The sequence below is a fragment of the Camelus ferus genome, chromosome 9, assembly GCF_009834535.1.
Source record: "Camelus ferus isolate YT-003-E chromosome 9, BCGSAC_Cfer_1.0, whole genome shotgun sequence".
NCBI lineage: Eukaryota > Metazoa > Chordata > Mammalia > Artiodactyla > Camelidae > Camelus > Camelus ferus.
In genome coordinates this window covers 77,216,644-77,237,633 of record NC_045704.1, presented here as the reverse complement: position 1 = coordinate 77,237,633, position 20,990 = coordinate 77,216,644, and the positions used below count along the sequence as shown (strand labels likewise).

Here is a 20,990-nt window from a genome sequence, read left to right as displayed (position 1 = left end):
TTCCATATCTCACCCTCTAAGTGCCATGGATTCAATCCCAGGTCCTCTAACTTCAGTTCTTTTTTAAGATCCATGTGGTTTGTAACAATTTCTAGAGCTCTAATTTCCTCCTTTATAAAACTAGGATAATAAAATCTCCTTTACCATATTTACAACACTGATGTGTGGATTAAATAAGATAGTGAAGGGGAAAGTACTCTATAAGCAAAAAATCATTCTGCAAATACATAGGATTATTAATGTCCCAATAACGAAATTCAGAGGCATCCGAGTGAGTTCTAGGAGAGAAATCAGAAATAACTGTACTTTTCAACTGTGTGCCACAAGGGTGTCGTGAATGTTGTGATGGCTCTCAGGCTGGCTGTATTTTAAATGGACGGTGGCTTCGTTCTGACACTACTGTATGAAATACCCTCATTGTGTTTTGGGGAAAAACAACTACACACACAGGCTTACACGTGAATGATTCCAGTACTTCACTGCTACAGGTCTTGGAGAAACTGCAGGGACATCTTGAGCTGCTGGAGCAGGAGTTTCTGGCCAACAAGGAGAAGCACCAGACTTTGAAGCAGCAAGTCCATGAACATGAATCCCCAGCAGTTGATGACTTTGACCCACAAAGGTCAGGCTTAAGCTGCGTGAGGTGGAAGGGTCAGAGGTGACCTCGTTCGGGTGGGATTCTGAGGTGGCTGCTGGCTTAGTGCTTGGAGAGACACTGGTCTTGGGTCAGCAAAAACTGTGCCACTATTGGACAAGTGTCATCCCATGCAACAGGCAGGATGGAATTCCTGCTATGTGTAAGGTCCTGTGCTGGGTACTGACCCAGATGGAGTGCCCCATGTGAACAACTGTCTCCTGGATGAGAGACATTGTGCTGCCATCTTGCTTTTTGTTGCATGTCATTACAGTTGAGGCCCAGAAGAGCACAAGAAAACCCTAGAAAGACTCATGCTAACCCCAGAAGTCCCTCCCCTCTCCAAGCTCCTCCTGTCCTTGTCCTCTCCTTCACCCCCCTCCTGCCTTTATTTCCCCACCTGATTTTTCTCTTCTGTCTCTTGTTTTTTCCTCTTTTCCCTCCACCTACAGACAATGGGCAGGGAAGAACCTTTGTTAGGTTGTTAATATTGGGGTGAGGACTCTCAAATCCTGATACAGGCAAAATGTTAAGCTTGGAGTCAAATGATTCCTGAATTAATTCACATCAGAAATGTGAGGGCACACTCATATTGAAGTTTCCAGCTGGCCATTTTGACGGCACCATGCTCCTCTCCAACCCAAATAATTTTAAGATGTGTTCCAGGACTCAAGGCTAGGATTATTTCCATATAATTTCCTGGTATGAATTAAAAGAACCCATTTAATAGGCTTAATATTTGTAAGCTCAGCTCTTTCTATTCATAGCCTTTTAACATGAATTCATTCTTGATACTAAAATATTTTAATGGTTTCTATTTTGACACTAGCGTCCTGAGCTATTTTTCCCAAAGTACAACTTCACTTTTTCAAAATGAATGAAATCTCTGTCTATTGTTATTTCAATACTGAGTAATTAGACAGCAAATTGCGGTGTGGTTTTAATATTGATTTCTTTTCCCCCAAAGGCTTCTTTTTCTCTTGGAAAAAATGATCACCACATGTTTTCACTATTTGTTTAAAAACTAATAGAGTAAGGATATTTATTTTCCAAGAAATCCCACTTCTTTTGGCAGTCGTTTTAAAGACAGCCCTCTGTGCATGTTAAGACCAAAATTATGCAATGCCTTATTTATAACCTAATTACACCCACACTGTGCCTGGCCCCAGCATAAATCAAAAGAGTTTCAACTGCAATTAGATCCCATATACAGGAGAAGCTTTCAACACTGGGGCAAGGGAAGGACTCAGCCTCTCCCAAAACTCACCTCAGAGCCACCTCAGAGCAAGCAGAAGGTGCCCAAGTCCTCCTGTCCTCAAATGGGCAAAATGTGGCAATGAACAGAACCCAGTCCAACCCTTGAGGTCTCAGTATGTTGAGAACCTTCTAAATGATGAGTTCAAGGGCCACTGTCAATGACTATCTGTAAAGGAAAGAATTCTGCAAATTAATTGACTAATTGCTTAAGTCAGCTATTGTGCTCTTATTAAAACCTTCTTATTGCCTTTGAAAGGTAATATTCAAAAATTTTTGTTTGGATTTCATGCCTTTTGTTTGTCAGAATGTAGTCTGATAGTCATTCAGTTCCTTCACACACTAAAACCAGAAGCCAAAGAGTCAGCAAATGGGGTTCTACCTCCATCAGTCCGTTCTCCCTGATACCATCAGCATTCAATCTTATCTTCTCAGAAAAGATCACAAATTCCCTCAAAAAAAAAGTCTTTTCTCCACCTCTGGATCTGCCTGTTTCCCCTCCTCTTTCTTCCTTCACTCACTTTCCAGCCTCTCCAGCCTTGGTCCTTGAGCCTATCTCCTCCTCGCGCCATCATTTCACTTCCTTTAAATTTTCAGTCTCTCTTTATCACCTACTGATTTCTCTTCTGCCTGCTAGGTTAGAACACATTTTTCTATATTTTATTTGATTATCAGTATAGTTTCTCATGCTTAGATCTTTGTCCCACCAGTCATTGAATAGGGCAGCCTTTCCCCACTGGTTGAAAAGCCACTTTTACTGCAAACAAAACCCCCATGTGAACGTGGGACTGATTCTATTCTCCCCATAGACCTATGTTTCTATTTCTACACTAATCACATAGTTCTAAATTACTATAGGTTAGTGTATATTTTAAAATGTGTTTTCTTTTTTAAACTTTCTTTAGCCATTCTTGCATACTCTTCTTACTAATGAAATTTATAAATCAGCACACCAAATTTCTTTAATAAAATTCCATTCGAATTTTGTTTAGGATTGTGTTGAATTTACAGATTAGTCTGAGAAGAGTCAAAATCTTTGCAATGAGTATTCCCGTGCCATTCCTATGAAAACATCCCCAGCATGTTTTCTTTGTGTTGATTTTATATGTTTTGTTAAATTTGCTCTTAGCTATTCTATACTTTTTCTGTGTATTGTGAATAGATGTTTTCCCTAATCCATATACAGGAAATAAAGAGAATTGTATTTAACTTGTACAGGGCTACCTAATGCAATTCTGTTCTTAGTGTTTCATTGATTTTCAGTTGATTGTCAGCTTTTAAACATGACAATCACAGCTTCTGAAAATAATGACATGTCCCCTCAACTTCCCTCTATCCCCTAAATATTTATACTTTATATCTTTCTTCCCTCCAACTCTTACATATCACATTTCTTTTTATTGATTTATTTCATTTGCTAGTTTTTCTAAAATAATATTGAATAACACTAGTGAAAGCAATCATTCTTGCCATGTTTCTAATGGTAATGGGAATTCTTCCAAGGATGGTGACTGCTATAGGTTCAAGTAGATAAGCTTATCAATAAAGTTTCCTTCTATTCCTGGTTTACTAGAGTTAGATTTTTTTTTAATTTAGTAAAATTTAATCAAATGAGATTCATAAATCTCTTCAATGTCCTTTAATCTATTAATATAATAAAATATATTAATAAATATCCTAACGTTTATCTATAGGATGAGATGGGAAATTTTCCCTTTTCTTTTTATGTTCCAGAAGAGTTACTTAAAGTCTTTGTTGAACTGATCCACAATCCCACTTAGATTTGGTGCCTTGTGAGGGGCAAAACTACGAAACTCCTAAAAGATAACACAGGGGAATACCTAGATGACCTTGGTTACGGTGATGATTTTTGAGATACAACACCAAAGGCACAATCCATGAAAGAAGTAACTGGTAAGCTAGACTTCATTAAAACAAAAAACTTCTGCTCTGTGAAAGACAATGTAAAGAGAATGAGAAAACAAGACACTGGGAGAAAATATTGGCAAAACACACTTCTGATAAAGGACTGTTAGCCAAATATACAAAGCACACTTAAAACTCAACATTAAGAAACAAACAACCAATTAAAAAATGTGCTAAAGATTTTAACAGACACTTCACCAAAGAAAATATATGCATGGTGAATAACCATATGAAAAGATGCTCCACAACATATATCATCAGGGAAATGCAAAATTGAAACAACAATGAGATATTACTACACACCTATTAGAATGGCTAAAATCTGAAACACTGACAACAATAAATGCTGGTGAGAATGTAGAGCAATAGGAACTCTCTTTTATTGCTGGTAGAAATGCAAAGTGTTGCAGCCACTTTGGAAGACAGTTTGGCAGTTTCTTTCAAAACTAAATACCCTCTTGCTATATGATCCAGCAGTCAGGCTCCTTGGTATTCACTCAAAGGAGATGAAAACTTATGTCCACACAAAAACATGCACATGGATGTTTCAAGCAGCTATATTCAGAATTGTCAAAACTTGGAAGCAACGAAGATGTCATTCAGTAGGTGAATTGATAAACAAATGGTTGTACATCCAGACAATGGATTATTTGCGCTAAAAAGAAATGAGCTATCAAGTCATGAAAAAACATGAAGGAAATTTAAATGCATATTACTAAAAGAGAAGCCAATCTGTAAAGGCTACATATTGCATGACTCCAGTTATGTGACATTCTGGAAAAGGCAAAACTATGGCAACAATAAGATCAGTGGTTGCTATGGGTTAGAGCAGGGGGATGGTTAAACAGGTGGATTACAAAGGATTTTTAGGGCAGTGAAAATACTCTGTATGACATCATAAAGATGGATACATGTCATTTTATATTTGTTCAAACCTTTAGAATGTACAACGCCAAGAGTGAATCCCAATGTAAACTATAAGACTTTGGGTGATTATGATGTGTCAATGTAGGTTCATCAATTGTAACAAATGTACCACTCTGGTGGGGATGTTGATAATGGGGAATCTATGCATGTGTGGAGGCAGAGGGTATATGGAAAATCTCTGTATATTCCCCTCAATTTTGCCAACAAGCTAAAACTGCTCAAAAAATGGTGTATACAATAAGTTATACCATTCACATTCTCTAATCATTGGAATTAATAACAAAAAGATAAACTAATGGGAAAATTTTAACACCCACCTAAATAATTATAATGTTAAATAGGAAATAAAAATGGAGATTAGGAATAATATACAAGTCAATAATAAATGAGAAAACAACATGAAAACTAATGTAATGCAGCTAAAGCAGTACTCTGAGGAAAATTTCTAGTTTGAAAATGCATTTATTAGGGGGGAAGTTCAAAATCAATAAACTAAGTACTCAAAACAGGAAGGCAAAAAATTATAACAAAATAAACCTTTAAAAGGAAGAGATTCATAAAAGGTAGGAGAAATAAGTGAAATTTAAAAGAATTTGATCAATAAAACATTTTCTTTGAATATATCTATAAAGTAAACCAATGGAAAGTCTGATTGAAAAGCATAAATAACATTAAGAATGAGAAAGGAAAAATACCAGAAGAAAAATTTAAAATCAAATGGGACTGAACAACTTCATATCAACCTGGTTTAAAAATCTAGCTGAAATGGACAAGTCTAGGAAAATAAACATTACTAAAATCTGCCCAAGAGGAGGTAGGACATCTGAAAAGACTAATAATCAGAGAAAAATAGAAAAGATTGTAAAAAAAAATCAAACCCCAAAAATGTACCAAATCCAAGTGAGATTATGGGTGAATTTAACAATGACTTTAAGTAACTCTTCTAGAACATAAAAAGGGAAAATTTCCCAACTCATTCTAAAGATAAACATAATCCTTCTCTTCCTGGTCTATGATCCATTCTGAGTTGACTTTTGTGAAAAGTGTAAGGTCTGTGTCTAGATTTATTTTCTTGCATGTCGACGTCCAGTTTTTCCAGCACCATTTGTTGAAAAGATTATCTTTACTCCATTGTATTGCCTTTACTCCTTTGTCAAACATCAATTGACTGTTTTAATGTGGGTCTATTTCTGGGCACTCTAGTCTATTCTGTTGATCTATTTGTCTAGGCTTCCACCAGTACCACACTGCTTTGATTACTGTAGCTTTACAGTAAGTCTTGAAGGTAGGTAGTGTCAGTCCTCCAACTTTGTTCTTATTTTTCAATATTGTGGCTATTCTGAGTCTTTTGTCTCTCCACACAAACTTTAGATTCAGTTTGTCAATATCCACAAAAGAACTTGCTGGGATTTTGACTGGGATTGCACGGAATCTATAGATCAAATTGGGAAGAACAGGTATCTTGACAATATTGAGTCTGCCTATCCATAAACATGGACTCTCTCTCCATATATTTAGTTTCTTGATTTCACTCATCAGAGTTTTGTAGTTTTCTTCATATATATCTTGTGTATATTTTATTAGATTTATACCTAAGTATTTAATTTTTTTGGATCTTAATGTAAATAGTACTGTTTTTAACTTCAAATTTCACTTGTTCATTAAAGGTATATAGGAAAGTGATCAACTTTCATATATTAACCTTGTACCCTGCAACCTCACTATAACTGACTATTAGTTCCAGGAGGTTTTTTTGTTGATTTCGTTGGATTTTCTACACAGCTGATTATGTCATCTGTGGACAGTTCTGTTTCTTCCTTTCCAATGTGTATACATTTTGTTTCCTTTCCCTGTCTTACTGCATTAGCTAGAACTTCAGTACAATGTTGAACAGGAGTGGTGAGAAGAAACAATCTTTCTTTGTTCCTGACCTTAGTGGGAAAGCAGTGGTATAATTTTTAATGTTTTGGAATTTGGGGGGATTTTTCTTTATGATGTAATATGAGATAAATTTTTATAAATTTAATAGATTTGAGGAAAATTAATTATTTGGGGCAAAATATATATTTATATATGCATGTATACACATATACATTTATACATATATGTATATATGTACATATACCTATGGATCAAGCTTTTCATTAAATTATTCAGATTTTTCATGTTCTTCCTCTTTTTCAATTGATATAAATCATTACTTTCGTAGAATCATAGATCTTAGAACTGTAAGGGACCTCAAATTAGTCAGATACAGATAAGCAAAGTATTGTTATTCCATATTATAGTTGAGATACTGGAAGCACAAAAAGATTATGCCCAAGGATGCATAACTAATGAATAACAAAATGAAAATTAGAAATGTACAAGAAGACAAATTTAATTAGTACTGCTGTACAGTATATATGAAAGTTGTTAAGAGAGTAAATCCTGAGTTCTCATCACAATGAAAAAAGATTTTTCTATTTATTTAATATTATATCTATATGAGATGATGGATGTTCTCTAAACTTACTGCAGACATCATTTCATAATGTATGTAAGTCGAATCATTATGCTGAACACCTTAAACTTGTCCAGTGCTGTATGTCAATTATACGCAGTAAAACTGGAAGAAAAAAAATGAGAATTAGAGCCCAGGACTTTGGAGTGAAACTTTAAACTGAATGCTTGTCAGGGTGAGAGTCCGTTATCCTTCGGGTCTCAGGACAGACCACATTAATAATGTAAATCAATGCCATCTATATTCAAGAACTGCTGTTACTAATTAGAATGTTGACTGCCTACCCAAAAAGATGCCTGTTTGTCTATATTTACCTAGAAAAGTAGAAGGTGAAATCTTCAAGTTGGAGATGCTACTTGAAGATTTTAAAGAGAAAATTAATAAAGGCAAACATACTTCAGCTATTTCTCTTCCCATGAATTCTCCAATCAACCTGGACGACTTGTCACCCACATCCCCTCCGCCCTCAAATGAGGTAAGACAGCAGCCTACAGCCTAATTTCATGCCAGGAAAAATGGTTCTTATGTATTTATAGAATCCTAATTCATGGAATCACTGAATTTTACCCTAATATTTAATGGAAATTTAACTTTCCAAAGGCCTGTGAATCATATTACTTACAGTGGAACAAGCTTTTAAAAATTAGAAGCTATTACGAGTATTGGTTTAGGATCTTATTGCTTTAGGATGTAACGATGCAGTTTAGACTGATGAACTGCTGAAGAGTTATTTCTTCTGGATGAATAGGAACATTTTTTAGCCCCTGCCTGCATGGAAGAAATCATTTTTCTTCTTAATAGTTCTACACTCCCTCTGCTACAACAGAATAACATGCTGAGCGAAAGAACTATTTCCCCTGAGCCCATTTCTGCCATTTTTCTTTCTCTCAAGTTAAATTCTTTTGGATTGCTTACGTATGCAAGACTAGGAATTCCAATCAAACACCACTGTCTTTCTATACTTTTTGTAATCTCAAGTATCAGAACATTTCACACTAAAATTCTGACACACGGAATCATCTGGATAATTGCTTTAAGCTGACTGTTCTGTTTCAGACAGTATTTGAAGACAATCTGTGGTGTTTATTCAAAACTTGAATAGGTTTTTGTCCACGTTAAGGACACAATGTTGAAGATTGTATAAATGTTAGCCCTTCCAAAGAAGTATGTTTGCCTCCTCAAAACCCTTTCCTGCCTGGCAAAATCCCATTCATTCAAGGCCCATCTTCAGAGTGAGGCCACTTATGTAACCTTGACACACAGCCCTCCACCCCAGGCAGAACTCTTCGCCCCAGCCCGTGTCCTGGCACCTGTCTCATTTATCCTTGTGCTTTGGTATGCATCTTTGTGTCCCGAACATCTGACTGAATGTCCAGAATGGAGTGCATGCTCACTAGAGTAAACTCTGGGAACAAACAATCTCCAAGGTTTCCAGCATGTAATCCCTCTAGCCCTGAACCAAAGTGAGCTTCAAGGTGGTTGAGGGAGCCTACTGAGTTAGCCCAGCCCCTGCCCAGCACGTCCTCAGGTCTGAGTTCGCTCTTCTTTGCTTGGTCCCAAGTTTACAGCAACTGTTGTGAAATGATGAGAACTCTATAACTTCGGGAGAAACCACCCTGAAAGGGAATCTACTGCTAGTATTAGCCACTCATCCAGCACATATTTATTGCTAAATGCTAGGCACTTTTCTCAGTATTTGAGATACAACATAAACACGGCAGAGACATCACCTGCCCTCAAGATGCTTACATTTCTGTGAGAGACACACACAATGAACAAATAAAATTAACATGGAATTACAGAATGTTAAAAGTGCTACGTAGGTGCAAGTAATTATACATTCCTTATGGCTCTGAAGCCAGACTGCCTGGCTCTGTCACTAATACTGGCTCTGTCACTAATCAGCTTTGTGACCTTAAGAAAGTTATGTAACGTCTCTGTGCCTCAGTTTCCTCCTGTGTAAAGTGAGGATAATAATACCTGCCTAAGCTTCCAACTCCTCTTCAGCAAAAAGTCTTTGTAAACTGTAAAGGTCTGAACCAACAGAACCTTACTGTTGACTCATAATTTTGTCATTATCATTTTAGATTTAGGGGTTTTTAATTCCAGTATTTCCGATTCATTTATAATGAAATATCTCAAAGTGTGGTCCCCAGATCAGCAGCTTCACCCGGCAGCTTCTTAGTAATTTTTACGATATTGTTATGGCATTTGAATGAATTAATATAAGTAAGGTACTTAAAACAGGACCCGGCTAAAGGAGGCACATTACCTGGGTGTTAGGTGCCATGACTATTAGGTGAGGGGAATCGGACCAAAAGGAACTCACTGCCGGAGGGTAGGGTCACTAGGGAGAGATTGTCAGGAAGGTCTGTCACAGGTGAAATCTGAAATGAGTACTGGGGGATGAGAAAAAGGCAGGGAGGTGAGGAGTCCGGGAAAAGGGATTCCAGGCAGAATGTGATGATGCCCCGGGGATGGGTGTGGGGATGCGGAACTGACTTTGAGTCACCTTCCGTGGGGCTGCAGCCCTAACAGCAAGTCCCTCTATGTGGCTGCCCAGATTTCCAAGGAGCGCCCCGGCGCCCATGTGGGCGAAAGGGGTCCGAGCGCCCCCCGCAGGAGGTCCCCTCCTCTTCCAAGCTCAGGGAGCTGGCCAAGTAGCCCCCGCAAAGAGGGCAGTGACGGGCCCCTACTGAGGGTCCGAGAAGGGAGAAGCGGACTTAGACCGCGGGCTGCACGGCCCAGAGTCCTCTGCGCAGAGACTCCCCGGAGAGGGAAGGGGGGAAAAGGGTGAGTGGTCACTTGATGTCACCACCACACTCTACCTCAGGCTACTACTTCCCACTGTCCCAGGAGTGCCGAAATTAAATTCCCCATGACTCTTCACCAGATTACAGAAAAGCCAAATAATCCCCCAAAGTGGGGCTCCTAGATAGCTCCATAACTGACTAAAATTCAAACAGCTTTCCTTTTTTTAAACGAGACTAACCTGATCAAATGGCCACGAGTTTGCCTTCTGCTTCCAGGGTGATATCCTGCAGTCAGGTCCTGGCTCCACTCAGTTCATCGCCTTGGCTCTTTCACCACAACCAGCGTTGCTGAATGTGACTCTGAAACTGGCATCATTCAGATCACTTGGCTCTTATACTCCTGGGCGCCCTGGGTGTCCATGCTGGTGGGAGCTGCCCGAATTGCTAACACTTCCCCCTCCTTCAGCACTCAGGAGAAACTCGCCTGAGGCCCCTGTTCTAGATCAGGGCTTCTCCAACTGCAGTGTGTTGAGGACTCATCTGCGGATCTTACTGAAACGCAGGCTTTGATTTAGTAGATCTGGGGCAAGCCTGCAATTCTGCATTTCTCACAAGCTCCCAGGTGAGGCCAATACTGCTGGTCTGGGGACCACACTTTGAGATGATCTCAATATGAAAGAATTGGAAATACTAGGATTAAAACTCCCTGGCTCTAAAGTCATAATGACAAAATTACAACAAGCAGCAGACAATAATAATTCTGTTGGTTTAGAGCTTTACAGTTTGCAAAGACTTTTTGCAGAAGAGTTGAAAGCTTAGAAAGGTGAGGAATTTGCCCAGCACAGATGAGAGAAAACACTGGATCCCAGGTCTCCCAACTCCGGTGGAGGGCACCCTCCTACATTCTGTAAATGTAAATCTGCCTTAACTGTGAAATGCTTACCCCCGTAGGGCTAACAGTGATAAAAGAAGACATGGAGTGGGGGTGGGATGCAGGGGAGGGGATTGGCGTAAAAAAAAAAAATCCATTATTTTTTAAGTTATAAAAGCGATACAGGTTTATTGCAAAAAAAATCAGAAAATAGAGTAAAGTATAAAGAGGATTATTTCACTGAGAGAAAAATCGTTGCTAATATTTTAGTGTACATCTGTCCATGTACCCTCCAAAATGTTAGTCTTTTTTCTCTAATACACATACACATTTTTGCAAAAATGGGATCATACATGAATTGTGATATGTTTTCTTCATTTAACATTATATTGTGGGCCTCTCAATAGCCAGAGAATAAACCTACAGCTTCATTTTTAAGGACTGCATTATATTTCATTATATGGGGTGTACCCTGATTCATTTAACCAACCCCTTATTGATGGACATTTAGTTTTTTCCAGTTCTTTGATATTATAAATACTGCTTCAGTAAAATCACTTATATGCAAACCTTTGGCCATAGTTATTTCCTTTGAATAAAAGCCTAGGAGTGTAGTTAACAGTTTAAAAGGTACATAGTGAAAATTCTGATAAACAGACCTTTAGCAAGGTGGTGCCCGGTTACACGCCCACAGCAGTGCGTGGGAACAGTGGTGCCTCCTACCTGAGCCAAACCCAAATGTTTTCTTTCTCTTTCCAACCTTTGCTATGGTGATAAGTGAAAACTGATACTCATAGTCTTAATCTGTATTTCTTTTACTATTTGTGAAATTTATCCATTTTTGTATGTTTCTTGGCCATTTCTACCACCTCTTTGACAACATCAATATTTTAACTAATGTTTGCAAAACTGAAACCACAATTTTTTTTAAGAAAGGCAGACAATTTGGAAAATACTAAGAGCAAACAACATTTAGTACTGAGATTTTTATCCACAAAGGTGCTCTGACAAGTGGAGCAGTGGAACTGTGGTTAAGAACACAAGCATACGGGTACAGGTTCAAATGCCAGCTCTGCCACTCACTCTGTGTGACCTTGCCCATCTGCTTAAATTCTCCAAGCCCCAGATCACTCCTCATTAAAATGTGCCAGGATGGCGGGAAGGGATAAAAGACACGATATGGGTGGTGCCTGGCAGAATGAGCAATCAACAAATGGTTGTTTTTACTAATAAGAACACACTGAAACCCTCCAAAATGTTAAAGGACAAAAGATAAGAACTAGAAGTCACAAGTAAGAAATACAACCAACAAATGAGCATATGTGAAAATGTTTATCTCCTTTAATAACACAGGAAATGCTAATAACACAAGGTACCACCCCTTCTTTTTAAATTAACAAGAACGTTTTCAAGGGGTAATTCCTGATGCAGAGGAAGGTGTGGTCAAATTGAGCCGCCCACGGTCAAATGTTGTGGGCGGCTGTGTAATTCCTACAGCTTTGACAGAAAGCAATTCAGCAACATGCATCGTCACACAGACACGTTTGCAACCTCTGACCCACACATTTCCTAAGGAAGTAATTCAAAATATAGAAAAAGCTATCTGTACAACGATGCTCGTGCCAGCACTGTTTATAATGGTGAGAAAAGTACATCTATTTTCGGTTTATATAAAGGGTAAAAACACAGTTAAGGTGGTATATCAGACCTTTCCGTTCAGTAGTGTGATCTGTGTGTGTGTATTACACAGGGACATATAAACCATACTTTGGGCCTCTAGATAGTCTCTAAACCTTGTTTTCGTTCCTAGTTCAATACACTGCATTGGAAAAGCTTTCAGAGCTCTGCTAGGCAGTGGTCAGATTGACGGATTTAAAAATCATCTTCCTAAATCTGTTGTGGTGCTTGGGGTAATTTGAAACTAAAGGAAAGGGGAAAAAAAGGGGGGTAAACTATTCTGTCATCTGTAAACTAGATTTATAAATGTCTGGAGAAGGAGAAACGTCAAGGCAAGGGTGGAAGCGTTCCTTCTCTAAGCCCCAGGGCATCACCACACAGACCCCCAAGCGAGAAACCAGCGCGGAGGGGACCTGACACGCGGGTTCTGCAGGGCCAGTGTGGCTAGCTGGGCTGTGCCTGAGCAGCCAAGGGATGAGTCACTTCCTCAGTCACATCGCATCTATGTGTGCTCTGTGGTGCAGGAGGACCCCAACAACGCCCCGGGAAGGCAGGACCGTGCAGAGACAACCAGTGCGAGCTGTGCCTTCTGCCTCCAGGTCCTTGAATGGTGAGGGCTTCTTGCTGCTAAATTCCCAGTGTGGGTGGGAGCCGGTCCTGGGATAATAACGCTGGTGAGAGTGGGCATCAACTGACTGGACAGGTGCCAGCAGCCACTGGGGAAGTTACAGAATCACAGGCCTCAGGGCTGGACACACAGCCCAGACCCCCTCCCAACTGACATCCCTCTAGCAGTGAGTCTCAACTGGAGAGCATCAACCTTACCAGGGGGACTTTCAAATAATGCTCATGCCTCAGCCCCACCCGCTGCATCAGCCTCGCCACGGGAGGAGCCCTGGTAGGAATATTTCTTTTAAATCTCCCTGGAGGATTCTGATAGCCCCTCATGGTTAAGAATCAGGGCTACAGCATATGGAAGGTGGTTTGGCCTGTAGGCTCCCTTCGACCATTGCCCAGATGGGAGATTATTATACACCACTGTATACCGCCATCACTACGCTCTCCTCATGATGAGTGAAAATCTTCCCTGTTGGTTCCCACCTCTGCCCCCTAGTCCCACCAGAAATAAGCCTAATCCCACGTCTTAGGGTTTACTTCTCCCCCTTCCTAAGCAGGAAATCTTCCAGAGGTGACAAGCTGTAAATCAGGTAAAAAGCGGTAGGTGTAAGATCCTAAGGAGAATCCTTACTGGTTTTGAAACACTGTTGGCCCACGTGGAGTGAGAATCACTTATTTGAAGCTTCTGTCCATCAGCAAGGGGTTCCTCCTCCAAGGTGAGGCGGCACTGTGGACTGGGGCCAAAGCTTGGTTAATTTACCTTAGAAAGGTCAAGCGTCAAGGAGGGAGGAGGTGTTTAGTCACCACCATTACATGTAACAATGGACTCTAATAGAGGCAGATGACAAGGGCCAAAGGACTGAAGTTTCCTGTTAGAAAGCATTCCAGCACGGGAATGGGCACTTGTCTTGAGGGTTCTACTGAGTTTCTGCCCCACAAAAGGGAAACAGCACAGTGTTTGTGGTAAAAATCACCATGTGTCACCTGGTGTGGACCATTAACCTGGTGACAGTTTAAACCAACATGTCAATTTTGACTCCCTTTTCAATACAAGGGGCACTAAGGATGCCTAGTCCCCGAGTCATCCCAGACCCACTATTTTTATTTATTGAATTAAAATCTAGGTTTTGATTTTTTTTTAGGTGTAATGAAAATAGTTTGACATTTAAAAAACGTTTTGTGGGGTGGGGAATATAGCTCAGAGGAAGAACACCTGCTTGGTGTGCAAGAGGGTCTGGGTTCAATCCCCAGCACCTCTGTTAAGTGGGAAAAAAAAGGTTTTTTTTGATTAAGCATTCAAGATACTTCTCTTCTAAATTCCCAGTCTAGACTCCACAGAACCATTTAAGTACCAAGACAGGGACCAATGTTCCCGACTACATTTTCTCTTTTTATGATGGACAAGATGGAAGGAGAAACACAACCAAGTGTAAAATCAGATCCAACAGTGAATCTACTTGCTGAGGTGTGATGTGGAGAAAGACATGATTTATAAGTGGAAGCCTTGGTAAAGCACGTCATCTCTGAGGAACTAACTGAACAGTGGGCTATATATCCTCTTAACTCTTTTAGATTAGATTCCTCTCAGAGGGGACATATTCTTTATGAAGCTTGCTGATGTATATACTGTTGGAAGGATACTTAAATACGTGCAGATAAATATCGTGTATGCTACATGTAAAATGCTTAGCCCTGTGTTGTATCAGTTGCGGAATTTTGGATTTAAGAGTTCACTTCAGCTACTTTGTCTTGTTGAAAAACTCTTCTCAAGTAGAATCGCCTTTAGCTGCTTGGCAAGGTTTCAGTGCACAAAGAAGTTTAAAAGAGGCAGAAAAACAAAGTCATGTGTTGGACTCAACTCACTTGAGTGCGATCAAAGTTATCCCCTTTGGAGAGCAGATGTTCAAATGCCCCAGAGGAGGAGGGTGGAGACAGAAAATGAGGTGTGAGAACATATGTGACTCAGGAGGAGAGCATGTTTTTCCAAAAGGAGGGAAAGGGCCTGGCTTCTCAGCCCCCAACCTCGGTGCCTCTGTCCGCAGGCAGCATGCCTGGGCACAGCGGGAAGGGCACGCATTTGCAAGCAGCACTGCAGGCTCATACCCCATCTCCGGGAATCAGAATCATTCCTGACTCACCAGTTACGTCCGAGGATGTCTTGGGCAGGCACCCTTCACGCTAAGAATGAGCAACTTTCCCTAGAGGCTATTACTGTATCTCAGGGGCTGAGCCAGAGCTTTCTTAAGAATTGTTATTAATTAGAATTCCTTTGGAGATGTTAGAATTTCTGTGAAGGAGGGAGGCTGAAGCTACAGGCAGGTCGGTGGAAGCGTCCTGGTAAATGACAATTTCCGATGCCCCCTGGTGGCCGCGCACAGCTAAAATTAACCCCACATGCTCTCACAGCCTTGAGCCTCATCGACACCAAACAAAATCCACCTTGTTGGACCTTTTGGATTGCTCAGCTTGTACGATGGAGCCAAAGTCACGCGATCTGGTGCTGACATGTAGCACGGCTTCTTCCCCTGATAAGAACTGATTCTGAGACGTGAATATGATGAAAACTCCAAATTTTATAATTCCATACTTCAAATTTCTGTACTGTGTATGTGTATATTATGATTAGATATTATCCTCAGGGAAGCAGGACAGACTCACCTTTAACGTCTGGTATTCACGTTCTTACCGGGCCAAAGTGTGCCGGGCGCACTTTCTCCTGGGGAAGCTCTCAGGCAGGCAGAGGGACCACTGGGCTGAGATGATACACACTCCTACATCTGTCCAGGCTCTGACGTAAGACGTTTCACATTTCAGTTTTACCAATACTCTCACTATCTCTATAAGCAGTGTTCTCAAAGTTTATGGGACCTTCTGCACCTTTTTTAGGAAGCAAAAAGTGAAGAAAAAAGGCCATAGAGGAATCAACTGTGGAAGGTTTCCCACTGCCATTCAAGACAAGGCAGTGCACCCAGACTCGGTTCTCGGTAAGTTGAGGGGTCTGGGAGTATGGGTGTCCAGACTTCAAGGTCCCTCTCCTTGGGGTCTACTCACTGTGGGCAGCCCATGTGCCACCCACCACCTAGACTAGGGTGTTGCATGTTGTATTTTTTTCCCAAAATGTAAAGAATTAATAATGAGTAGATTCAGATGAGATGTGGTCAAAGAGGGTGAAAGTGCCCACATATGTTTCTGGCTGCAGCTGCAGGGCTCCATGATCAGTCATTAGGCGGCCCCAGTTCTGCAGGGCATCCTTCCAGCATGATCCATAATCTGCACCTGGGGAGCTCACAGGCCACAGGAGAGGTGCTGCTGACTTGTCCATTCATATTTCATAGAAGCAAAGAAAGTCAGAGCAGGAAGGAGACCCAGAGAGCACCAGTGCACAGAATTCAATGAGTTTTAGTCATAGGAGCTGTTCTTCAAAGATAGTTTAAAGCAGAAAAATATCCCCTGGCAGGGCCGCCCTAAGTGAGGAAGAGGTGGGGCCAAGGCCTGCCTGCTTAGGCAGCTCCTGAGCAAGAAAATCACCACCTGAGCCTAATCTACCCAGTTTAGAGAGCTAACCAGGCTCACTTACGTTCACACAGCCTGTTAGCCAAGAGCATTTCTTTCAACTCAGCATTCTTCCTGTTATGTCACGTTATGTTCTATTTCTCCTCTGTAGACAAAACACTTTCTAATAAAAATAATAGGTTTCATCTACTGAAGACTTACTGTATACCAGACACTGTAACAGAGTAGAGATTTTCAAAGTGGGGCAAAGAGCCCCTGGGGGGTTCCTGAGACCCTTTGAGAGCAGCTATGAGGTCCTCTCTTTTTTGTGCAAGAACAATATTGCAGCAGATTGAATGCAGACATGGCTATGGAATCCAGCTGCCTTCTGTTAAGCCAGACATTCTAGATACCTGCCAACAGCAGCATGTACGTCAGTGAATTTAGACCACGCCCTCATTCCATTCACAAAAATAAAACTCAAAATGGCTTAAAGACTTAAAACATAAGAAGACACGATAAACCTCCTAGAAGAAAACATAGGCAAACATTCTCTGACATAAATCTTAGCAATGTTCTCCTAGGGTAGTCTACCCAGGCAATAGAAATAAAAGCAAAAATAAACAAATGGGACCTAATTAAACTTACAAGCTTTTGCACAGCAAAGGAAACCATAAGCAAAACAAAACGACAACCTATGGAATGGGAGAAAATATTTGCAAATGATGTGATTGACAAAGGTTTGATTTCCAGAATATATAAACAGCTCATAGAACTTAATAACAGAAAAAAACCCAACAACTCAATCTAAAAACGGGCAAAAGACCTAAACAAGCAATTCTTCAATGAAGACATACAAATAGCCAATATGCACATGAAAAAATGCTCAATATCACTAATTATCAGAGAAATGCAAATCAAAACTACAATGAGGTATCACCTCACACAGTCAGAATGGTCATCATTCAGAAGTCCACAAACAATAAATGCTGGAGAGGGTGTGGAGAAAAGGGAACCCTCCTACACTGCTGGTGCAAATGTAGTCTGGTGCAGCCATTATGGAAAACAGTATGGAGAGTCCTCAAAAAACTAAAAATAGACTTGTCATACCATCCAGCAATCCCACTCCTGGGCATATATCCAGAGGGAACTCAAATTCGAAAAGACACATGCACCCCAGTGTTCATAGCAGCACTATATACAATAGCTAAGATATGGAAGCAACCTAAATGTCCATTGACAGATAACTGGATAAAGAAGTTGTGGTAGATTTATACAATGGAATACTACCTAGCCATAAAAAAGAGTAAAATGATGCCATTTGCAGCAACATGGATGGGCCTGGAGAATGTCATTCTAAGTGAAGTAAGCCAGAGAAAGAAAAATACCATATGATAGCACTCATATGTGGAATCTAAGAAAAGAAAAAAAGACACTAATGAACTCATCTACAAAACAAACACAGACTTGCAGACATAGTAAACAATCTTATGGTTCCCAGGGGAAAGGAGGAAAGGATAAATTTTGGAGTTCAAGATTTGCAATTATTAACTAATACATAGAAAAATAGATAAAAACCAAGTTTCTTCTGTATAGCACAGGGAACTATATTCAGTATCTTGTAATAACCTTTAATGAAAAAGAATATGAAAATGAATATATGTATATATATGCATGACTGGGACATTATGCTGTACACCAGAAATTGACACATTGTAACTGACTATATTTCAATAAAAATAAAATAAATAGCTACTTTTCAAGACATAACAAACACTGCCACTCTTCTCATTAATTCTTTTTAATTTTTAAAAATAGCTACCTTTCCTTAAAATGTTATTTTATGAACATGAACGGATTATTGTTTTTAAGTGCCATAATAAAAATTTTTAAAAATACCTCAGTTTAATTCTAAAACAAGAAGCCTTGGGACTGCCCATTCAGTCTTAGTTAGAGCTGAATGATTCTACACAGCAAAAATGACCTGAAATTTATAAAGAAATTCCTCTCTACCAATCTGTGTTCAGCTGACTGAATGTTGTATGATAGCTCTTCTCCACTGCCAGGGGTGGGGGTGGATTTTTACCACAGGTATGAAAAATGCCATATATTATGATATACAGTAGACAAAAACTGTAATAAGCAAAAGCTTTTTAGGGCCCTCACATTTACAAATGTATAAAGGTTCTGAAATCAAAAATTTGAGAACTGTTGACATAAATATATGTCATAGTGTATGACAAAGTATGTATCTTAACTATCACAATACCACTAGAAGGTAGGAATTATCTTTATTTTATAGATAAGGAAATGGAGAAATTAAGTGACTTGCCAGGATCAAAGAGCTGGTGTATTATCTATTGCTGTATAATGATGTATCCCAGACCTTAATGGCTCAAAACAACAAACATGTACTATGTCACAGTTTCTACGGCTCAGGAATTTGGGACCCCTTTAGCTGGGTGGTTCAGGTTTGACGTCGCTCAAAGGCGGCAGTCAAGATGTTGGCCAATACTGTCATCATCTGAAGGCTTGACTGGGGCTAGAGAATCTGCTTCCAAGACGCTTCACTCACATGGCCATTGGCAGGAGGTCTCAGTTCCTCACCACGGGGGCCTCTCCAGTAGGCTGCTTGAGTGTCATTACGACTTGGCAACCAGCTTCCCTCAAGCAAGTGATCCAAGAGGAAGACTGAGATAGAAGCTTCAATGTTTTTTATGACCTAGTTTTGGAAGTTACACACCATCATTACTACTTTGTTCTATTTGTTAGAAGCAAATCACTAAATCCAGTTCACACTCAAGGAGAGGAATTAGGCACTATCCTTTGAAGAACATGTCAAATAATGTGTGGGCACGTTGTCAACCATCCCAGCTAGTAAGTGGCAGTGCCAGGCTGCAAACTCAGGCCTAGCTGAACCCATGCTCTTTCCCTTGTACAACACAACCTTCCCAGGATGTATACCTCCTTCTTCCTCTATTTATAATTTCCTTGGGTTCTGGATTGAGAAGACATTCAAAGACTATAAACTGAAGTTTGGGAAAGAAAAAACCTTCCTAGAGCTCATTTCATTTGTGTTTTACACTCTGGAAGATGATGTTACAAATGAGTAATCATGAGTGCTGCAGGGCAGGTAGCTTTGTCCCCCAGCTTTGTCTCTCTTGGAGCTGAGACCATGCTTGGACATCAAGCATGACATGCTCACCTGCCAGGCCCAGGTTCCCACACTATGCCCTACCTGGAGAGCTCCACTGCCCGTAGCCTGCCAAGCCAGACCCAGACCTGCACCGGACACACATCCTCTCTACTACTAGCCTCTCTGTGACACTGATGAGGGCAAAGCTATGATTCAGTTTCCCACGTGGGCTTATGAATGTGACGTAGAGGAAAACCATCTTTCCAATTGCCTGGATGACAAAATGCAAGCTCCTGGACACCTCAGGTTCTAAGAAAAGAATGTGAATGTATCAGGGCAAATCTGGAAAACTGTAGTGCATTTGCTCTACAAACGCAAGGCTGTCTGATAATTCAGTGGGCCAAATTCTCACAGATCATCCATTCAGAAGAACTTTCCTAAACACCTGCATGTGCTAAGCAAACCTTGAGACTTTCACATCCTGTTACTTATCAAAACATCTCTCAGTTGTCATAAGGGGATCCCAAATGTCACCCCTAGGCTGGCAACCCTCCTTGTTAAGTTTCCCACTGGGGGAAAATTAAACACTGGTGCCCAATGCAAACCCTGCATAGTAAGAGCTCTACTTCCAGAGCACATTTTACGATTATAATAATAAAAAAAAGCCGTCACACTTCCTTTGTGTAACTTGGGCTTTTTCAGGTTCTGATACAGGACACAGCTGCTCTTCTGCTTCCGGGACTGGACTGCATACTAGTAGATGTGAGAAATGTGGCACTAAGATTCCTAACTCCCGGAGAGTCCGTGGTAAAGAACCATCTAGAGGTGAGAGTGATGGGCCACCTCAGGGAGAAGGCTTAAGTGGGGACAGCTGTTACTCCCAGGCAATGAGCTGTATTTTTAATTTTTTCTTTTTAGAATTTCATTATAGATACAACACCCCAGGACAGAACTACTTTAATCATAGCAAAAGAAGTGCCTTTGCCCAGCTCCGCTTTTTAAATGAAAATAAGAATTCTTCACCTTGTAAGTACATCTCCTGCACAACCCCATCTTTGTAAACAACCTAGGCTCCCCGCGTGGGAGACCTACGTCACACCGCCCACTGCCTCCTTCTGGGGAGCCCCTGCCCTCTCCAGTCTGCTGCCAGGTCTCCAGCACTCACCTGCCACTTTCACGTCCAGCCTGGACGGCAAGAC

General features: G+C 40.5%; 1 protein-coding gene across 1 annotated transcript in view; it reads left to right on the top strand.

Annotated features, from left to right (window-relative positions):
* The window catches only part of AKNAD1 (AKNA domain containing 1), a 32,889-nt gene that overhangs the window by 7,772 nt on the left and 4,127 nt on the right, over positions 1–20,990 (top strand). Inside the window, exons 5-10 of the mRNA XM_006179931.2 lie at positions 489–622; positions 7,563–7,719; positions 13,070–13,155; positions 16,050–16,147; positions 20,494–20,616; positions 20,710–20,817. Coding sequence (XP_006179993.2) covers positions 489–622; positions 7,563–7,719; positions 13,070–13,155; positions 16,050–16,147; positions 20,494–20,616; positions 20,710–20,817 — 706 coding nt within the window. The remainder of the gene's footprint in view (positions 1–488; positions 623–7,562; positions 7,720–13,069; positions 13,156–16,049; positions 16,148–20,493; positions 20,617–20,709; positions 20,818–20,990) is intronic.